Genomic DNA, 20794 nt, shown 5'->3' with positions numbered 1-20794 from the left:
GTGACGAAATTTTGATGTCGCCAGCGCGACCCCCTGCAGAGTAAGATAACGTGTTGTGTCATGGGAAATAACAACTTTTATCCATTTGAAATTATGTCTTTTATGAATAGTTATTTTGTTCTTTACCTTGTAAGTTAGTTTTTGTTTGACAAGTGGTATATAATAAAAAACTTATTTACTAAGAACTCAGAAAACATTATGTTTTGTGGACTCGGCTTCGCCTCGTGAAATATCGACAGGTCTCGGGTCGACAAAACATAACGTTTCCTTCGTTCGCAGTAAATAAGTGTTAATTATGTGCCACTCCATGCATGCGATGGCAACGAGTATGCCATGGGGTCTTATCAAAGACACACAGGTGGTTCATTCTTACCAAGTTACCGTGAGACAGCTGTCGAAAAAAGATAAACTTGGACGAGATACGAAACGAACGTTGATCCCAGTGATTTCGTAAGTTGATCGTCGATTTCCCTGTCACGAACGTAATTATTAAAAACATAGCAACAGATGTGTTAACTCCGAGTCAAAAATTTAACAAACCTTTTTTTAACTGCAGTAAGAAAAAACAAAATGCCGGCAAGATCTCTGGATATATAGCACCTATGATCTCATCAACGTTTTACAGGTGGCTCGTTTTAATATAACTGCTTTGCCACGAACATCAATTGCAGATGAATTTTACGTGGATACAGGACGCAGTTCCAGCTTGGTTAGCTCCGAGAAAATTTAGCTATGTCGCCTACGTTTGTATCTTTCTACACATCGCTGCTGGAGTGGCGATCGCCTCTGCTACAGCAGCGTTGAGGGAGAGCGAAACCCAGAAATTCGATTGCTTTTACGATGTGGAAACCTTGAAGACGTCCAAGACACAGGTGGAGCGATCTTGTTTCTTAAAATATGACAAAGTTTACAACTCTCCTCTGCCACTCTACCAATTTGTATCGCTCAGTTTCGGATTCACTGCTGCCATTACTTTCGTTTATTTGTTGACTGTAAAGAGACGAGTCGACGAAATAGAGTCGAACTTTAAGAAACAAACTGATCAAGAAGATGTGAACGAAGATCATAAGCGCAAGACTGCTTACGTTTTCTATTTTTATCTTGTCCATCTCGTTGTGCGTTCAATTCTTGGGATAGTATTTACTGTCTTACAACATGCATATTTCTACCCTAATGGTTCTCAGTCGAATTTTAACTGCGTTTTATCCCCCGAAGAAATAAATGCACCAATGGTTAAGAGTCGGTATCATTTTATACAATGTGAGAACTCGACTTCATTTGAAAAATGGATTTGGAGTGTTTTGGTTACCGCAATAAACATTACGTTTGCTGTAATTCTACTTGCAGAAGCTGTTTTGCTTTGTTCAACAAGACGAATCTCTAGATCCGTGACCGGCGACACAGAGTTTGTTATCAACTATTTTCTTCGCAGCGAATATAAGCCACCTTTAACAAGCGATGAATGCGTCACGAGCTACAAGAATGATGTTTTGACTAAAAATGACAGTTTAGGTCGATGGTACGCAGACGTTTTGATCCAAAGAGTTCCTCCGTGTTCCAAACCTTTGAACAAAATTACAGATCTACTATTTCGTTCGGACGAGGAAGATAAAACGGGGAAAACGCCGCTAAAAATCCTGGCGATAGGCTGTCCTGGACTTGGAAAGACATCCTTAGCAAAACAAGTTATCGCTGACTGGGCTAATGGAACCGATGAATATTATCGTGACAAGATTGCCTTTTTTTTCCAGTTCAAGCACTTCAATGACGAAAATTTGGGAAATTTAAACGAGAAACAGTTTCTCCAGTTCGGAACTGAAGTTCAGGAAACAAGAGACTTTAAAAGTATATATGACGCAGTTGTGGAACAGCCGTCTAAAGCCCTTTTTGTTTTTGATGGATTGGACGAATATGGCGGGGACGCCGATAGTTGCTTTACGAATTTTGAAACAACGAAATACCAACGCAATATGCCCATATCAGGAATGGTTTTCTTCTTGAAACTGGTCTTGGGTTCTATCTTCAAAGGAGCAACGATTTTTGTAACCAGCAGGTCGTCTGCAGCACCTACTTTTTTTAAGGACATAAATTTTGATCGGAAAGTCGAAATTATCGGTATGACTTCGGAACAGATTAAAAACTATGTCAACACACTCTGTGAAAAAGAAGGGCGAAACGACTTTAAGTCACTCGTATGGAACTACATAAATTCCTCTTCGCATGTTTTAAACCTTTGTCGTATTCCTGTAAACTGTTACATTGTGTGCATCACTCTGTTTCAAGAGACTGAGAATCGTAGCCTTAACAATTCAGGTTCAACAACGCTGACTACTTTTTACTGTGAAGCTGTAAACCATTTGAAAAAGTTTCATTCGAAAAATGTAAGTGGACGCATCTCGCAAAAGGAAGACCAGGCGATGAAACCTAAAAATCAAGAGTTTCATTCGAAAAATGTAGGTGGACGCATCCCGCAAAAGGAAGACCAGGCGATGAAACCTAAAAATCTTGAGCAATTAGCATTCGATCTTATGAATTATAGGAAATCAAATTTCCATGAAGAAACGGTTGATAGGCAAATTTTAGCATCCGGTTTATTAAACAAAAAATCCCACCATGGTTTACAAGCACAGTACTCCTTTCTTCATTTCACCTTTCAGGAATTTCTTGCCGCAAAACACGTCGCCGAAACATATTCCTCTGTCGAAATAAAAGACTTCATTTCCGGTCACGTTAGCAGCGACAGGTGGCATTTAGTTCTCCAGTTCATTGCAGGACTGTTGGCCCGGAATACGAAGATGCTTGTTGCAGCATTTAAGGATTGCATTCACGCGTATGCAGAATACATGGAAGTTGTTAATAATGAAATTGAGCTAAATAGCAATCAAGTCATGGTAATGAAATGCTTAAGAGAAGTGGATGATGAAGGAATTATTCAAGACATTTGCAACACGTCGATATTGAATGATGTTGAAAAAATTTATGGCGCTGATAGCTTTTCTTCAAGCGATTGGGAGGCAGTAACGTTTGTTTGTAGATTTATGAAGAATTTGACGATTTTGGATTTGGATCCAATGGGCGAAGATGGTCTTCAAGAAGTCATAAAATTGCTGCAGAAAAGATGCTTAAAAGAGCTAACGTTGCTACAACAACAGTCAAAGAGGGGTGGCTGCTTGACGGAACAAGTGTGTGAATCGTTAACGAAATTGGACTGTAAATTAGCTCATAGTTGTGCCCATCTGGTCTCCTTAAAGCTCAAATGTCGTCTAAAAGACGACACAAGTTTATCTAACACATGTGCATTTTTCAAACGCGATCGTGCAAGTTACCTTAAGAAGTTGCATTTTGGTATCACAAGAACATCTGATAGCGTAAAACTACTTGACGTTTTTTGCAATGGAAATTGCGGCAAACTTACTGAGTTGCGCTTTGAAATGAATGCATTAGAAAATGATGTACTGGTGCTGTGGGATACGTTGATTAGAAGTTTTCATAACTTTCATCGTCTTACCAGGTTAGAACTCCCTAGATGTTCTTTAACACATCAATGCATTCCCAGGTTGTGCGAGGCATTGCAAAGTGAACATTGTCATCTGACTGTCCTATCGCTTTCAGATAACAGAATCGATGATATCGGCGCTGAAAGGTTGTTTGAAGATGCTTTAAGTAAAGAGAATTGCAAGCTGACTACGTTGTATCTTGATTCTTGTGATCTAACCGAGAGATGCATTGGCAGTTTGTGCGATACACTCCAAAGTGAACATTGTAAGCTGACGGTTTTATCGTTGTCGCGAAATTTCCTAGACGATAATGGCGGTAGTACGTTGTTTAAAAACGCTTTCAAGAGAGGGAATTGTAAGCTTACTACCTTGTATCTAGACTCCTGTTATTTAAGACGTCAATCCTCAATCGATTTGTGTAACGCACTGCAGAATGAACATTGCCAACTCACTTTCCTCTCTCTGTCTAATAATAATTTTGTAATTTCTCCTATGTTGTTTAATGCTCTGACAAATAAGCATTGTAAGCTCACTACATTATATCTTGAGTCTTGTTCAGCTTCATATTCACTCTTCGAGACTTGTCAGGCAATCCAAGAAGAACGTTGCCGACTTACTTTTCTATCACTCTCACATAATGCCGTTGGTGACAAAGATGTGAATGGTTTGTTTTAATTTGGTCTGACAAACAAGTATTGTAATCTTTCTACCTTGAATCTTGAGTCTTGTAATTTGACTAATGGATGTATATCCACGTTGTCTGGGGCATTACAAGACGAACGTTGCCAGCTAACTGTCCTATCGCTGTCAAACAATTCTTTTAGTGATAAAGAGGTTTCAGCGTTGTTCGAAAAAGCTCTCACAAAAGAGCATTGTAAGCTTACTGAGTTAAGTCTTGACAATTGTGGGTTAACAGATCAATGCATACCAAGTTTAAGTAAGACACTTCAAGATTATAAGTGTAGGTTAAATAAATTACACATTAATTCAAATAAATTTACCGCAGATGGTATACAATCTCTTCGTGATCTACAGCAAAAACAAGTCTGTAAAAACAGACGTTTGAAAATTACCTGTAGTACGTATACATAGATCATAAAGCAATGTAATAACGTATACTTGTGTAAATAAGACTGTATTAAAAACATGTAAAAACTCTCCGTTATTTTTTCCTCTACTACTAAGCAAAGATATTAGAATCCCGAGATTAGGTGTCCCGCAGATATCTTTCAATACAGCAAGAGAACTCGAATAAGCATAAAATGCGATAGCTATAATAACTGCCTAAATATTTTTGTGCCCTTTAAGCAGGCAATTTGATGAAGTTGGCTGCTTTGTTGATCAATATGTTCAGGGCTTTTTTAATTCTCTTGCGAAACATTGCATTCTGCTTATCATTTAACAAAATTCTACTGCAAAACACACAACTGAAACGTCTCATCCTGCTGACGTAGGGACTCATTTAGTTCTTCGGCGGACAGTGGTACGAAAGCTATCCGCTGCTTAGCTGTTGTGAGCCGTTTTAATCGCTCAAAATTTGCCGCTTTTTGTTATAAATTGGTTTAAACTTTAGTATTCCTAAATTAAGAATTCCCTTCAAAGATTGTTACTTCAAAATGTGTCATTTTATCGCTTTAAGGCATTTTTACAACGTTTAAAAATCTCTATCCCGGCAAAGAGCATTTTGGTCAATGCCGAAATTTTCAACAAGCGAGGCAATTCGACTCACGCGCATTACGTCATCTTAATTCACACAACGCAACTTGACACGTTGTTAAATTAATGACGTAACACATGACCGTTCCGTTTCCTCGTTCTATCTGCTCTTGAAGGATATCCAGGAATACGTCGAACTTCTCTACTCTCCAGGACAAAACGTCCATATTTTAAAAAGGTATATTTTGTAGCGAAATTGGCTCGGTGGTAATCTGACAAGAAATACACGACACTCAAGCTCTTATGCAAATCATAAGTAATTTTCGAGGCCTTGTTAAAAGGCGATATGGGAGATAAACAGAATATGATTGTTCGATTAATGTCTATGGAACGTTTCCTGTCGTTCCCCTGAGTTTTGGAGGATTGTATCGGAAAGTCAGAGTGTATTTTAGTTTAGAAAGGACTCGTTCAACGGTTCAACGTTCAGAATGTGCTTTTTTGGAGTCTGCGTATGTATATCATTTAACGACGTAATTTTAATGAGAAGACCGCACTAATGAGCATTCCCGATAAAAGGAAGTCGCGTTCCACAACGATATTCGAAGGGGAAAATGAGACTTCACAAGAGCATAATTCTCGATCCGTGACGAAATTGCCAACCGGAATACTTGGAGTACCTTTGGTAGATCACGATTTGCCCGGAGATGAGGTAGGCAACATTAATATGCACTGTTGCAAAGCGACGAGGAATTTTAAAATCTCAGCTTTGTAGAGTGGAAAAGAATGAAGGATTCGTTCAACAAGAGCTTCAGCGTTTCGAAGGCGATAAAAGCATCCAATTTCACGAAATATATTTTTATGCGTGTGTAGTTTCGTCCCACGATCCTCGTTTGTGGGTGATAGGAAAGGATTCTTTCTTGAATGCGCAACAGCGTGTTTTAATTTTCTTTCATTTTTCACTTGAACATTGGGTGAGACAGTGTAGCCGCGTTTTAAATCAAAAATGCTATCTACGCTAATAGCTTTTTGTGTATGGAAAGTATCGGTCTGTTATATATATGGCTAATTGCAGTTTATTCTGCGATGTTAGGTGCAATTAATTCTCTTCCATTGAGGAAAAAAGAAGAGATGTGTTACATATATTTTAAACCGGGGAACTTATACACCAGGGGTCGGTTGTATCAAAGCCGGATAGCGGTATCCACCGGATAGTGATTTTTCAACCGTTCTAAAAATGTTCGAAAAGCGATAAAATTTTAGCTTGGAAGCAACAATTATTAAAGAGGATCCTCGATTTAAGAATACTAAGATTTAATCAAAGTTGTGGCAAATAACGAGCGATTTTGAAGCGATTGAAAAAACCACTATCCGGTGGATAGAGTAAGGTGCAGTAAAATTAGAGATTCATAAATCGTGGCGCGTACTTCAATGCGAATTACAACGATTTGTGAAATACGTAAATCACAGTTTATGTATGAACTCTAAGAGACAGCCAGGCCGGCATTGAGTCTTCTTCGTCGTAAAGGCCAATTAATTTTGGCACAATTTTGCTACAATTTTGCATTTTCAATTATCATCACGCGCTTTGTTTATTCGTTTGCTTTAATTCTTGCGGTTTCCTCACGAATTTTACGCTAATTTCTTCTTCAATGAAAATTAGATTCAATTGATAGATGTCTAGACACACGTAACACTATAACATCAACAAAGAATATCGCTTGCAGGTTTTCAATTAGAAAAAGATGAATCTCAAACGATAATTTGCACATTTTTCGAGTGTGTATCCAATATTAATTATTCCATAATTTTTTTTCTTGTTAAAATTCCTAGCAACAAATAACTAAATAGAAATTCGATGATGATGAATTTGCACGTGAAAATTTGCACATTCTGCCATCGGGGTGAAACGCGACTCTTGACAATATTTTTCGCTATAAATCCATTAAATTTTCGAAGAATATTCCTCATAGGCTTTTTTCTTCGCGTCTCCAGCTGCGAATTTCCAACCACCCCAAGCACCCCCGCGCGCTCAGTGCTGTACCACGAAATACTTCCAAGAGCCTGGGAACGAGGCTTGGCTTTTATGCGATGCCACTGTTGCCTCAAAGACTAGCAGTCACGTACGGCTATTCAGTTATTTACAAATTTCGATTGTTATCTAATTTCTAGACGTTCGTTGTTATTGCAAGAAGATTTGGCAAACAGATTGTTTATCGATTCAACAAACAGAAAAGTCTTTGCTTATTTTCCCCACGAAGTTCGCTAAGACAGTTCGTCATTTTCCTCACGACGAATCAGTATCCTTTGCATATCTTACACATTTACAACTTTTAATATATTTAAACAGTAAACTGTCCATTTTCTTCGGTTTGTGGCCAAATGTACAATATGTGCGTGAACATGTGACATGAAAAAAACTGATTTCCATCAATGCGTATCAATATATAATAACGACGTTATCAAATATTGTCAAATATTTGGCACTTTTTGACAAAAATTATCCAGGTGCAAATTTGCCAGTACCTAAAAGGGAGAAAATGTTCCGGAGGGATGCCTTCGAGGCTAAACGGTTTTCGTCCCTGCCCCGGGGGGGGCGTTTTTATACTTGAAAAAGCTCTGCTTAAATGGGTTTGCTCCTAATGAATGGTACGTATTTCTTTAACTGCGATTCTAAAGATATTTCGAGTTGTTCATCTTGGTGTTGATCATTATCAACTGCATTTTGTTGGCTTTCAAAGACCAACCTGAGGAAGTCGAGTATGTTGTTTTGAGGAATGTAAAGGCCCCTTTACACTTGCGACTTTCCTCTTTTGATAGATGTGAATGAGTACTTAGTTACAAATGCTCTGATATATAAAAACTCGTATTTGAACATCAGTAACCAATTCACTCGTTCACATCTATCAAAATAAGAAAATCGCACACGAAATCGCAGCCAAAATTGCAAGTGTAAACGGGCCTTAACATGCCCTGGTGATGCTAGTTCAATTTCTTTTGTGTGACTGTGAATCTCGTCACCGATAAATAAAACCATTTAAAATGTTTTATATCGTAATGCAGGTACGTGTTCGCAGCGCTGTACACGATGGAAATGATTTTGAAGATCATTGGAAAAGGATTTTGTCTTCATAAATTTGCCTATCTTCGTGATCCGTGGAACTGGTTGGATTTTATCGTTGTTATTTTAGGGTAAGCTTAAACTTGGCACATAGGGGCGCACCCCAAAGTGACCCCATCCCCTTGTGCCCTTTTACGAAATCTTCTACGACTAGCGACACCCTCACTGCATGATTGTTACGGCCTTGTGAAAATATGAGTACCTTGTTTGAAAAGCCTGTTTAACTCTTTTGTACTTTTCTAGGAATATTTTGAACATTTTTAAAACGTTTTATGTTTCATCGCTTATTTAGATATCTTACTATGGCACCCAGTGTAGCTAATCTCTCGGGCATAAGGACATTTCGTGTGCTGAGGGCTCTAAGAACGATATCTGTCATTGAAGGTTCGTGTCTCAGGCAGTAGCGTAGCCAGCCTGTCGATTTGTCCCGCTATGCTAATATTTTAGTATTAATATTGACTGTGAAAACAATAGATTTCTAAAGACATGAATAATTATAATAACTCGAAATGTACATAGCGGGACAAAATCGTCAGGCTGGCCACGCCGCTGGTCTCAGGTTGTGTTTATTTGACAATTGTATTCAGCTGAATTCATTACGTCGTTCAGTAAAAACTTTAAATGAAATAAGACTCAATTTGTATTTTAATATTTTAATCTTTTTTCATTTAATGGTTGCGAACGAAGACTCAATTTGAAGTATTTTAATCTTTTTTTCATTTAAGGGTTGCGAACAATGGTGAATGCTTTCCTAAGATCAATGCGAATGTTGACGGACGTTCTTGGGTTGTCCTTGTTTTTTATTTCCATATTCGCTCTGGTTGGCATGCAATTGTTTGTGGGAGTTCTGAGGAACAAATGCGTTTTGAATCCTGGAGTCAATGTTTCGGATTTCGATGCATTCGTCGCTAATGAGAGTAAGTTTTCTGAAGTATAGTTTCTCCTTCAACCTGGCGTGTGCTGTCTCTCAAGCGGCCAAAATGGTCAAACCGGCCCATATTTTGATTTGCAATGAAATGTTTCGTTAAAAATACAGCGGTTAAAGTACTTTTTCGTTCTAGGTAGACTTTAATTACAATATGTTAGTTCTTGAAACACTGTATATGCCAGTAATCTGTCTGTACTGAAATACAAACAGCCTTAGCTATATATGTATATATTTGTTCGTACTAATCCAATGAAATTCCTTACCATGTGAACACTTGTCGATGTTATCAGGTAATTGGTTGTTCGTCGACGATGATCCAGTGGTCTGTGGCAATGGTTCAACAGCAAGGTTGGTAAGAAACGCGATGTGCTCACTCGCTACTGGTTACCTTCGAAGCCCGCCAAAAACTTATTAAAATATTATAAAAATATTATCTACGACCTGGTAGCTCTCTGTGGGAGTCGATCGATTGACATTTTTACCATTACAGCTATTGCTTAGAAATAAAGCGAAGAAAATGTTTAACTCAGTCATGTTCAAACAAAGCCTCATAACAAAAATTGTTAATAGTGACTGGAAAGCTTAAGGCCTGTCCACATGGGTCATTTTAGTTGCGATTTTCTCCTTCTGGTAGATGTGATCAAGTGACTAAGTTACGGGTGTTGAAATATGAGCTTTGTATGCATACAGCATTCATAGTTATTTACTACCTTTTTTGTATCGCACAGAAGTTAATCTAACGATGAACAGAGAGTCGAATGCAATTCAAACAGATCATAAAGGGATCCTTAAGATAAACGAAGTGTCACGCCTCCTTGCATGGCTATTTTTTGAATTGCATTTGACGGGATAAAATGCGGCGTATAAACCAGGCCCTATACATTCATTCTTGTTTCTCAGGTCGTGTCCAGCAAACTACACGTGTTTCTCTGATATTGGAGACAATCCTAACCATGGCTACACGAGCTTCGATACGTTTCCCTGGGCGCTGTTATGCACTGTGCAGCTGGTGACCGCTGATTACTGGGAAAATGTCTACGAATACGTAAGTAGCACATTTAGGCGAACTACTCTCAGTTGAGTGCTTGAATAAACACTGTCTAATAGACCCTTCATGTCAAACGAGGTTTTATCCCGTAGCTGTGGTGATTTGACCCTTATTTTCGCTCCCCTATAGCCATACCCTCTGAGGCATGCTTTTGTAGCTAGAGTATCCGGACTTTTTCCATTATAAATAATGTTATTTACCAGCTTTCCTTTCGACGTTTTCCCCGACAATGGCTTTGTTTATAATATTCTTGTAAGTTTGCATGGTGAAATTAATAAGTAAATTAGCTTATAGGTACACCACGTAAGTATTTAATACTGGAAAGCTTTCGGTCCGTTAACCCGGCCTTCATCAGTGCAAAGCTGTGCTAAATACTTACGTTGTGTACCTACAAGCTAAATAAATTTACTTAATGGCTTTGTTTGGTATACTGAATTATGACGTGTTCTCTGTTTTTTTTTGGTATTAACCCATAACAAATGGAGCATTATTTTTGACATGAACTCTCGTTTGCCAACTCTCAAATAATTCTTTCATGCATTAAGAATCATTTTCCGTTGTAGATAATCGCATCAACTGGTTTCTGGTCAGTGTTTTATTTTCTCTTGGTTATATTCTTTGGTTCATTCTACATCCTCAATCTCATCCTGGCTGTCGTGGCATTATCATATCAGCAGGAAATGGCTAATTTGAAAAATAAGGTGAAGATTTTTGCATTCTGTTTGCGTTCGTATCGTCTCAATGTTCTGCCCATTTGTTTTTCGAGAGATACGACTAACCAAAGCCACTCTTGCCCTCACCTCACTCGCGTCCTGATTTTATACTGAAGGATGCCTTAATCGTCTTTAGGAAGCCGATTACCACAGGCTTACTATCACAATCCTTAATCTTCGTTAGGAAACTTGCTAGCTACCACAAGCTTCTTCCATAAGCCTTAATCTTCTTTAGGAAGCCGGTTACCGCAGGCTTACTATCGCAGTCCTTAATCTTCCATAGGAAGCTGATTACCGCAAGCCTCTTCCACAATCTTTAAACTCCTTTAGGAGGCCGATTACCACAGGCTTACTATCACAATCCTTAATCTCCTTTAGGAAGCTGGCTACCACAATCGCAATCCTTAATCCATGCACTTACTACCTTAGTCTCTTTTTAGGAAGCTGACCACCACAAGCTTCTTCTATAAGCCTTAAACTCCTTTAGGAAGCCGATTACCACAGACTTACTATCTCAATCCTTAATCTTGCTTAGGAAGCCGATTACCACAGGCGTACTATCTCAATCCTTAATCTTCCTTTGGAAGCTGATTACCGCAAGCTTACTAACAGAATCCTTAATCTCCTTTAGGAAGCTGACTTTCACAAATTGAAAACGACATCATCTTCTTACTCACTCCACGAATCTTTTAAAGCTCAAAAGTTGTTCCCAACGAAACCTTTAAACTTGTCTTCCATTCGTCGTCGCTCAACCAAAACCTCACCTTATGTTGGTGTCTCGGCCGCTTCCCCTGGGCCGTATCACCCCTCATCACCGGATGACGGAAACATAGCGGAGCTAAGTCCCCTAACCTTAGACAAAGTGACACCTTATGCTTTTGATAACGAGAGCGTGGCGTCGTTCTATAACTACGAGCCTAGCGTGATGGAGGAAATTAGAAACGGTTCAAAGCATAATTTAGACAAGGATAAGGACTTCAGGGAAAACGAAGGGATTTGTTATGATAAAAAAATCGATGGAAGTGACCCAAATGGAAAGGAAAAGATGGAAGAAATTTCCATCAGCGTTGAGAAGCAAAACATTGAAAGAATTCTTGAGAAACCTCATTTTGACGAGCCAAGAAGCCTTGATACGAGACAAAAAGGGAAAAAACGTAACGCCAATGATACAGGGGTGCAAATCCATGCGAAGAAATGTGTTAAAAGTCCTTATACGAAAATAACGGCCAAAGGTAATTTAAACTCTCCAAACAGAAGCGAAAACAATGCAACGAATAACTTAAAGGAAAAGTCATCACAGCGCAATGAAAACATGAGCACAGTAACGGAAAATCCCATCACGTATTTAACTGAAAAGACCAAATTAAGTGAGACTGCTTCAAAATCAAATGAAAACGACAGAAATGAGGTATATTCCAGATCTATTGAATCGCCTCTTCAGTCGAAAGTCACCGGGGAGAGCCGTACCCGCCAATCTGTGGACCATTCTGAGCACTTTGAGTTAGATCGCATTGGGGATAAACATTCCGGTCTAAATGGTACCAACAGCAATTCACAGTTTGAAAAGAACTCAGAATATGTATTAAACAAGCAATCTGATCACGAGGATACCAACGGGATTCCTCGAGAAAGATCAGACATGATGATCGATATTCCGAAGAGTGTCTCAAAACGCACGTCTTGTGCAACGACCTTGGCTTGGGAGGGATCGCCGCGTCTTAAGTCGATCGATAGAGGCCTGATGATAGCGCAGGAGACCGGTTTGATGATCGTTCAAACCTCTTCATTGTGCGTGGTGATCCCACGGGAGACTGGACAAGACCACCGTTTATTTAATGCTATTCGTCGGAAATGCGCGAGTTTCATCGTTCATCCGATGTTTGATTGGTTTATCACCAGTGTCATATTTCTAAACACTATCGCCTTGGCCGTAGAACATCATGGGATGAATCGCAAATTTGAGAAAGCATTGGATAACATTAATCTCGTAAGTATACAGAAATTGTATTAGGATTAGAATTAGTTAAGGACAAAATTGGCCAATCAGAGTCGTGTATTTCTGAGTTAACTAGGATTTAACTATGCAAAATGTAGTCAAAGAGTTAAGCTTGTTTCATCTCCCTTTGCATGGTTCATTTGATTCAAATGCAAGCCCCAGAGAAAACCAGCTTTTTAGTTAACCAGACTGAATTCTTCAATTTTGTTCATGTCCTTTTGAAACAATGATTTTTCGCAAATTAAATTGACTACATGCTCATTTTGGGCTATTTTTAATTCGTGCAATTACCCAGTTCTAATAATTTTCGAAATGTTTTTGAAAATCATCCTCACTAAATTACAGTAATGTCGACCACGTTTGCAACCATTTTCATTGGCGTTATAAATATTTCGCAAATGTCTCGCTAACATTAGCCATTAAAAATACTGTTCAATTCGACTATCGAAGGTATCCTGCCTACATCCAAGTGGAAGTGTTCTTCTGTCTTGTTAGTTCTCGACCAAAACTAATTCTTTCCACTGCGAAATCACCATCCTTACTGCTCTGTTTCGAGAAAAATTTCCATACATTAAAACCAACTTGATAAAACTCTTAAAACCTTCCTTAAACATTATTCAGTTGTACTCTTTTCTTTTTTCTTTACAGACGTGTACTTTTGTGTTCATTCTGGAAATGTTTCTCAAAGTTACAGCGCTCTCATTACAAGGCTACATTCAAAGTCGTTGGAACATACTGGACGGTTTGATCATTGTGATAAGCGTGGTGGAGCTGTTGATAGTGTGGTGTGTGCCTGATATCACCCATGGCCTGGGCTTCAGTGTACTCAGGACTTTTCGATTGGTAGGTAACTTTTGTGAAATGTGTTTTAAGTTCTACCCGTGATAATTATACTCATCCTGAAACGGAAGGGTTAATTTGAAGCCAAAATCGACATCAGCAAATCATCGTCGTCTTCAATACTTCAATCCTCTGCCGACAACTTGTGATCGTTTTTTCCTTGCTAGAATTGCTTTCTACCCTAAGGTTTTCTACTCATACTTTGTAAAAGTTCTGCGCCAAACAACGCGAAGTAGGAATTTGGGAAATCAGTGAGACGATGACAGATGTATATTTGAAATACCGCGTAGTCCCAGTGTATAGTGCAAACGCAAGATAAATTTTTAAGAAGTTGGTAGATTTGGCAATGAATTGGTGTGATTAGATTCGTTTATACCCGCATAACCGCGTATCAGCAATTCGTAGAATCACTAAAATGCGTGAAATATTATTTCCTACCAGGTGCGTATACTAAAGCTGGCACAATCCTGGGTAACGATGCGAGCTCTTCTGTCCACAATCGGCGCAAGCATTGGACAGCTTGGTAACCTCACCTTGCTGCTCGCAATCGTGACGTACACATTCGCTGTCATCGGCATGCAGCTGTTCTCTGGAAGCTTCACCCCGGAACATTTCGAAGACAGGAAAGTGCCGAGATGGAATTTTGGAGATTTCCTGCATTCGTTTATGATCATTTTCCGCGTCCTCTGCGGGGAATGGATCGAGCCGTTGGTTATGACCATGCACGTGACCACGCCGACTTCGGTAGTATTTTACTTCGCCGTCTTGATAATTGGAAACTTTTTGGTAAGTACAGGGGGAAGGGGGGTAGTTAAACCTAAAGACGGGCCTTACACTAGCAATTTTTGCTGCGATTTTATATATGCGATCATCTTCTTTTGATAGATGTGAACGAGTAATAAGTGACAAATGCTCTGATGTGTGCGAGCTCCTATTGAAACATCCGTAACTAATTCGCTTGTTCTCATCTACCAAAATATGAAAATCGCACATGAAATTGTAGCAAAAAGTCTTAACGGGCCTTAAGTTCCCTCAAGCCATTTGTGATATCCCATGCATTTTTTTACATTCAATGAAAAGTTATTCAACACATCATTCATGCCCTTTATTTCATACTTAGCTTTACATTACATTGCATTTTTCTTTCAGATTTTAAATCTTTTTCTTGCCCTTTTGCTAAACTCCTTTTCAACGGAATCATTGAACAGTGGGAAGCGCACGAGAGGATCAGCGAATATTCGAGAACGATTTCGTACCCTTATGAAGAAGTATCTGAACGTGATGCGCGCGTTTCGTGCGCCGCGCGTGTCTGCCGAGCACGAAACGAAAAGCGAGCGACATACGGAAAACGAAGGTGGTTTGCGTTCCGATGCCGTCCGAGAATGTGAATGTGAAATCGCGAGAAGTGGAGTAGAGATCGATGATAATCACCACATCCCTAAAAAGTTCTCTGTCTCGTCGAGATCGGAAGTCGTCGATGAAACATGTTCGCGGACGCAGTCACGTGACACATGGATGACGTCATCAGAGCATTCCCCGAAGCCGTTTGTTCCAGATTGTTTTCCGAAGTTTTGTTGCATGTGTTTTGGTGAAGAGAAGGCACGTCGTTCATTGGCGTTTAAGGCGTTCGTATTATCCCGAGGAAAAGTTCTCAGCGTTGTCAAACACAAATATTTTGATGCCTTTATTCTGTTTGTCATATTAATCAGCAGCATGTCATTGGTGAGTATTAGGCTCATGAAACTGCCAGAATCATAGAATTGTTATTTAAGGATGGGTCCCTAAGACCCTTGCTCTTTTTTGTGATGACCAAAAACTTTGGGCTAAAAAGTTGATAAGCATTTGGAAAATTCAAAACTGTGCGAAGCAGTTCCATGCTGGTCTCAGTTGTATTGTGCTATGGGTTTTTTTTTGGTGGTTATTTACCATGATGGTAGCCCATCTGTCTAAGGAAAAAGGAAGATATAATATTGCCGTTATGGAGTCAGAATGGGAGGGAAAAATCTACCTTTACAACTGTGTTTATGTAACAATAGAATGTTTGTGATGGTTCTTGTTTATTTCGTTTTGTGATGGTTAATTAGGCGCTTGAAGATATCCACTTGGACTCCAAACCAGATCTGAAAGCCTTCCTAAAGATGTTCAACCTTGTTGTGGCCGTTATTTTCGTCTTGGAATTCCTGCTGAAGTTGTTTGCCTTTGGTTTCGTTCACTACTTCCGTGATGCTTGGAATTGTCTTGATTTTTTTATTGTCGTGGTAGGTCAATGTAGTAATTATTCGCAAAGCGATCTATCAATAGATGCGTACTCGTGTTCAACCATAATTCAACAAAGATCGAAACAATAAATTGTAAAACACCGAGCAAACGAGAAATAATTGGTTATGGTTTATCCAATTCAGACTTGTTGATCAGGGGGCGGTTCTTCAAAGTTGAATAAAATCTTTACATTAATTTTTTTATCACCTGTTTACAAAGTTGAATGTTTTTTTCATAACGAACAGTGGTTCAGAAGCACATAAACTAAAACACTGGATTAATATTTAACCCAGGGTTAGCGCTAATTTAGCTTTGAACAACTGGCCCCAGAAAATTTGATTTAGTCAAAGAATACCCGAGACAAAAGGAATTACCAGCAACCGAAGATATGATTGGTTAAAGCAAAAAGCTTTTGATTTCCCTGACGTCGGTGTTTCTTCTTTTTTGTAGGTGTCTATCGTGAGTCTTGTTGGCAGCGCTGGTGATGGGAACCTGACCGCGTTCCGTTCTTTACGAACTTTGCGAGCCTTGCGACCATTAAGGGCAATCCCTCGTTGGAAAGGCATGAAGGTAAAGTGAATTGTGTCTTCCAAAAATTTTCCACAGGAAAGCAGCCTTGCGTTGTGGCGGTATGCAAAGGTTGCGCAAAAAGACTAACGAATCATTTTCAATTAATTTGTGGAAGAACTTTGACACCTTTTTAAGTTTCCATATCAATACTGAGCCGTGCAGAAATACATAACTCTGAAAATTTAGTACCAATATATTTTGCTGAAAGATTTTGCTATTTTATTCGGCGCTATATTCTTGAAGTAATGTTGTTTTTATTTATTTATGGTCCGGTCAATATTTGCCTGAGATTACATTACTTTTCAAGCATTCTTGCGCTGCTTGAAAAAATCACTATCCAGCCTTCGTTCGACCGCTCCCTGGCCCAGTATTTCTTTATTTCCATACCTAACGCATCTATATTATATAGGTTGTGGTGAACTCACTTTTATCCGCTATTCCTGAAATTGGCAATGTCTCCTTGGTGTGTTCAATATTCTGGCTTATATTTAGCGTGATGGGCGTTCAGTTCTTCGGGGGAAAGTTTTACAAATGTCTCGACGAGGATGGGGATATCTTGCCGCATACGACAGTACCAGACAAAAACAGTTGCCTCGCAATGAACTACACTTGGAAGAATTCCGATATTAATTTTGACAATTCGATCGCGGGCTTTCTGGCACTTTTCCAAGTGGTACGTTTTTGTGTTGCTTGTCAGTGGTGCTGAAACGTTGCATTAAATGGAAAATTAAGTGGCCAGTCAACCTGACCTCCTCCATAAATAGCTACTTAGCAGACAGTTTGTGTGTACATGTTACGAAGCGTAATCAGGGCCCTGCTTTCTGGCAACCTGCAATGCAATTCCACTTTTAAGAGATGAAAATTGGCAAAGAGTCTTTTAAATGTCAGTTTAAAGAACTTTCATTGAGTGTGATTACCACAAACGTTTCTTAGTTGTTAAATTTGCATCTCTCAAAAGTAGAATCGTATTACAAGTTGCATGAAAAATGGCACCGTGTAATCCAGAGCCTTTAGATAGGCCGATGTATAAAGTGCAAATTAACTACCAGCAAAAATGAGAAATTTTTTTTTTGGCGTTCACCCGACTAGATGTCATTAGATTGTTGCATCTTCACCGCTTCTTCGCGTCCGATTGAGTTTACTTGCGAAATTGACAAGTCGCTTTACGTTGTTTTTTAGGCAACATTCGAGGGTTGGATCGAAGTAATGGCTGACGCAGCCGACGTGACAGAGGTATAGGCCTCTTTCTATATCACGACTTAGTTGATTGCCCTAACCCCTAATCCCTGATCAGACAAAAGATCTAGAAAATTTATAAATTGATAAGCTTCGCACGCTTATCACATGACAGACATGCTTTCTACGAAATGTTCGCGAAATGAAACTGCAAAAACAAGCATTCCCGCTATCTTAAGGACCATAATATCGTGAAACAAATTCAATCGAATATCTTTCCCTTGACAAACTTGCATGTGCGTATTTCAATTCAAACACTTGGATTTTGGCAAACAATTTTAGGGTCAACAATTTTCTATAGCTTGGTCTTTTGTTTTTACGGTGTTCATGCAGAATAATATGCTCATAAATTCTTCCAGGTTGATCAGCAGCCGGAAAGAGACAAGAATCACATCGCCCACCTCTACTTTGTCGTTTTCGTTTTGTTCGGATCGTTTTTCGTGCTCAATCTCTTCGTTGGCGTGATCATCGATAATTTTAATCGCCTCAAGAAGGAATACGAAAGTGGAGCTGTTGGTTTGTTTCTCACGGAGACGCAGAGAGCGTGGTACGACACGTTGAAGAAAGCTGCTCGGAAGAAGCCCCGAAAAGTCACGAAAAGACCAAAGGTACTTAAATATATGATTTTTTTTATAAAGTTATGTTTAGATGCCGTGGTTTTCATTAGTCGAGCTAATTGATGAGAAACGCGGTGTCTGAAATGAAATATAGTAATGCACCACTTGATATCAAAGGCGGCTGAATAAACTGCTTGGTGTTTACCACCGCGCTCCGCACCAAATATATCAAGCTCTTCCGACTGACGTTTTGGTCAGTTCTTCTTGCAATTTTCGCTGGCAAATGACTTTAAACTGATACGGTATTTAAAAGGAAACAAGCGTATAGAATACGAAATTTTTTTGCGGATTCAAATGGGTCGTAAAACGGCAATCGCTTAAATAAACAAGACGCCGATTCGGCGTTTAACTTCAGTTCCTTTAAGCGCTGCAGGGTCAATGAATAATGATTTTTATTATTATCATATATTCATGGGCTCATTCAAGAGTGGTAAAAGCATTGACTACAAATACGATTGCCCACACAGGGCTCGACAATGGGGTTATTTCACCAGAAGATAATTAAAAACGTTCGGCTGAGAAGATGTTCAGTTTATTAAAATATCAGGAACGCACTTTAAAGCACTTGCGATATTTAGCAAGAAAGCTAGCTTGCTGCATAATTGCATAAGTCTATTAAACTGTTATCTTGAGTTAAATTTATTTAAATTTTGCTTTTAAACAGTTTCTTAAAGCGCACAGAAGTAGAAAAAGGTTCATTCTATATCGGCAACAATGTAGCTGAGAGATGTATGAAACGCGCGTTTAAGCAAATACGTTAAACTTTGTGAAACTCCAATGCTTTTTCCGCCAGAATATGATTAAAATGGCCTTTCCATTTAGTATATGTTGATTTTTAAAGTCTCGTTTATTGAAATATCAAGAGCTTTGTCAAATATTTAGCAAATAATGAGTTCAACCATTTATATTTTATATCTATATACTTGGCGGCAAAGCAAGCGGTGAATGTTTCGCTGCAAAAAAACCATCCAATTATATGCGAATGTGTACCGGCAATGCTTTGCCAAGATGGCCGGCCTACTAGACTAACATCAGTGCCTTCATATTTTGAATAAACAATTCGCCATTTGGCCGGCAATGACGGTTTTTTAATCATTTTTAGCCATTATGTCATTAAAAAATGTACTAGTAAGTAGTTGAAAGTTAAGTAACTTCTTTCTTGCCATGTAGCTACAAATTGAATCGCTAGACTCATGAAGCATTGCGGCAGGTTATACTACGCTTTCAAAAAAGGTTTGTGTCTCGTATTTGACTGAGGATAATAGTCCGCTGTTCATAGAGTAGCCTCGTGTCGTCTCGTTTCCCGAACTAGCTATCCGGTGCAGAGGCTTTTCATTTTTACGATGGTTTCGTTTCATATTGGCTGACCGTTTCCAAAACGTCACCAACTGCTTGTCCAATATTCCATATATGAAAGGATTCGCTGAATTCGAGCCAGCAATGCTCAAAACTTGGGCAAAATATTGTAGCCAATTATATTTGATCAGCAGATTTCCATTACCAATCTTCAAGATAAGAAACACCGCCATAAGAATGTTTCCAACACCGTAGCAGAGAACGGTTACAAGACAAACAAAAAAAGTACGTCGATTTCCACGATATTCATATCTCGATGTTTTCCTCGTTCGGCTGTACGATCGTGCGAACTTCATCTGTTGTTTCTGCTTGTCGAGTGATTGGCAAACTTTATAATAGACCGCAGCGAGGAATATTACTGGGACGACATAAAATATCAGGGCATATGAATAGCGAAAGGTCCAATAGGCCGTGTTCTTCTGCCGTATCAAGCATTCCGGGATGCCTGCTCCGTAGCCTGCGATCAAGGCAAGAATGTAGCCCAAACCACAAACAATTTTCAATTTCCTTCGACTGATGGCAGGTTTCAAGGGATGAAGAGTAGCGCGATAACGAAGAATTGCGATGATCACCATCATGTAGACTCCTGCGAATTGAAACACATACCTGATATCGTGGAAAAAGCAATAAATCGTGGAGCGTGGTAGAAACGTCTTCTCCACGAAATATTCGTTAAGGACGTGCGCAAAGGTTGCAATCAAAATCATCAGATCGCAAAACGCAAGATGCAATACGAGATAATAAAAGTGCCTTTTTAACAGGCGCCTTTTTTGGCTTGCTAAGGAAATGATGACCAAAATGTTACCGAGAATTCCGAAAACAAGGAATAAAATGTAGGAATATCGAAAGGCATCGCGCGTCGTCCTCTCCATCGCGTCTCCACACTAGGTTAGACGGCCCTAGTTTATACGTCGCGTTTTGATCGCATCAAATGCAGTTCAAACAATAGATAACGAAGTT

General features: G+C 39.2%; 3 protein-coding genes across 4 annotated transcripts in view; all 3 read left to right on the top strand.

Annotated features, from left to right (window-relative positions):
• Positions 1 to 628: 628 nt before the first annotated feature.
• Positions 629 to 2303, top strand: LOC114522701 (nucleotide-binding oligomerization domain-containing protein 1-like; the record flags this gene model as incomplete). Its single annotated transcript, XM_028543443.1, has 1 exon — positions 629 to 2303. A coding segment is annotated over exon 1 (1632 nt), but the record flags the coding sequence as incomplete, so codon positions are not given.
• An 83-nt stretch (positions 2304 to 2386) lies between these two features.
• LOC114522702 lies at positions 2387 to 4256 on the top strand. Its single transcript, XM_028543444.1, has 2 exons — positions 2387 to 3511; positions 3613 to 4256. The coding sequence occupies exons 1-2, from the start codon at positions 2418 to 2420 to the stop codon at positions 3614 to 3616; spliced, it is 1098 nt and encodes a 365-aa protein (XP_028399245.1). The 5' UTR covers positions 2387 to 2417; the 3' UTR covers positions 3617 to 4256.
• Positions 4257 to 5388: 1132 nt separating this feature from the next.
• LOC114522460 (sodium channel protein 1 brain-like) overlaps positions 5389 to 20794 on the top strand; it is a 58241-nt gene continuing 42835 nt past the window's right edge. For both annotated transcript variants that reach the window (XM_028543143.1, XM_028543144.1), the window contains exons 1-18: positions 5389 to 5862; positions 7323 to 7450; positions 7830 to 7910; positions 8214 to 8342; positions 8564 to 8655; positions 8997 to 9188; positions 9490 to 9547; positions 10100 to 10244; positions 10811 to 10948; positions 11592 to 12947; positions 13605 to 13799; positions 14238 to 14582; positions 14946 to 15518; positions 15881 to 16054; positions 16506 to 16625; positions 17035 to 17298; positions 17805 to 17858; positions 18221 to 18469. In XM_028543143.1, the coding sequence (XP_028398944.1) occupies positions 5710 to 5862; positions 7323 to 7450; positions 7830 to 7910; positions 8214 to 8342; positions 8564 to 8655; positions 8997 to 9188; positions 9490 to 9547; positions 10100 to 10244; positions 10811 to 10948; positions 11592 to 12947; positions 13605 to 13799; positions 14238 to 14582; positions 14946 to 15518; positions 15881 to 16054; positions 16506 to 16625; positions 17035 to 17298; positions 17805 to 17858; positions 18221 to 18469 (4446 nt within the window). In that variant the 5' untranslated portion in view covers positions 5389 to 5709. The remainder of the gene's footprint in view (positions 5863 to 7322; positions 7451 to 7829; positions 7911 to 8213; positions 8343 to 8563; positions 8656 to 8996; positions 9189 to 9489; positions 9548 to 10099; positions 10245 to 10810; positions 10949 to 11591; positions 12948 to 13604; positions 13800 to 14237; positions 14583 to 14945; positions 15519 to 15880; positions 16055 to 16505; positions 16626 to 17034; positions 17299 to 17804; positions 17859 to 18220; positions 18470 to 20794) is intronic.

The sequence above is a fragment of the Dendronephthya gigantea genome, unplaced genomic scaffold (assembly GCF_004324835.1).
Source record: "Dendronephthya gigantea isolate DGI-Jeju-01 unplaced genomic scaffold, DenGig_1.0 000023F, whole genome shotgun sequence".
Taxonomy (NCBI): Eukaryota; Metazoa; Cnidaria; class Anthozoa; order Malacalcyonacea; family Nephtheidae; genus Dendronephthya; species Dendronephthya gigantea.
Note: the sequence above shows the minus strand (reverse complement) of the source record. Positions and strands in the feature narration are given on the sequence as shown.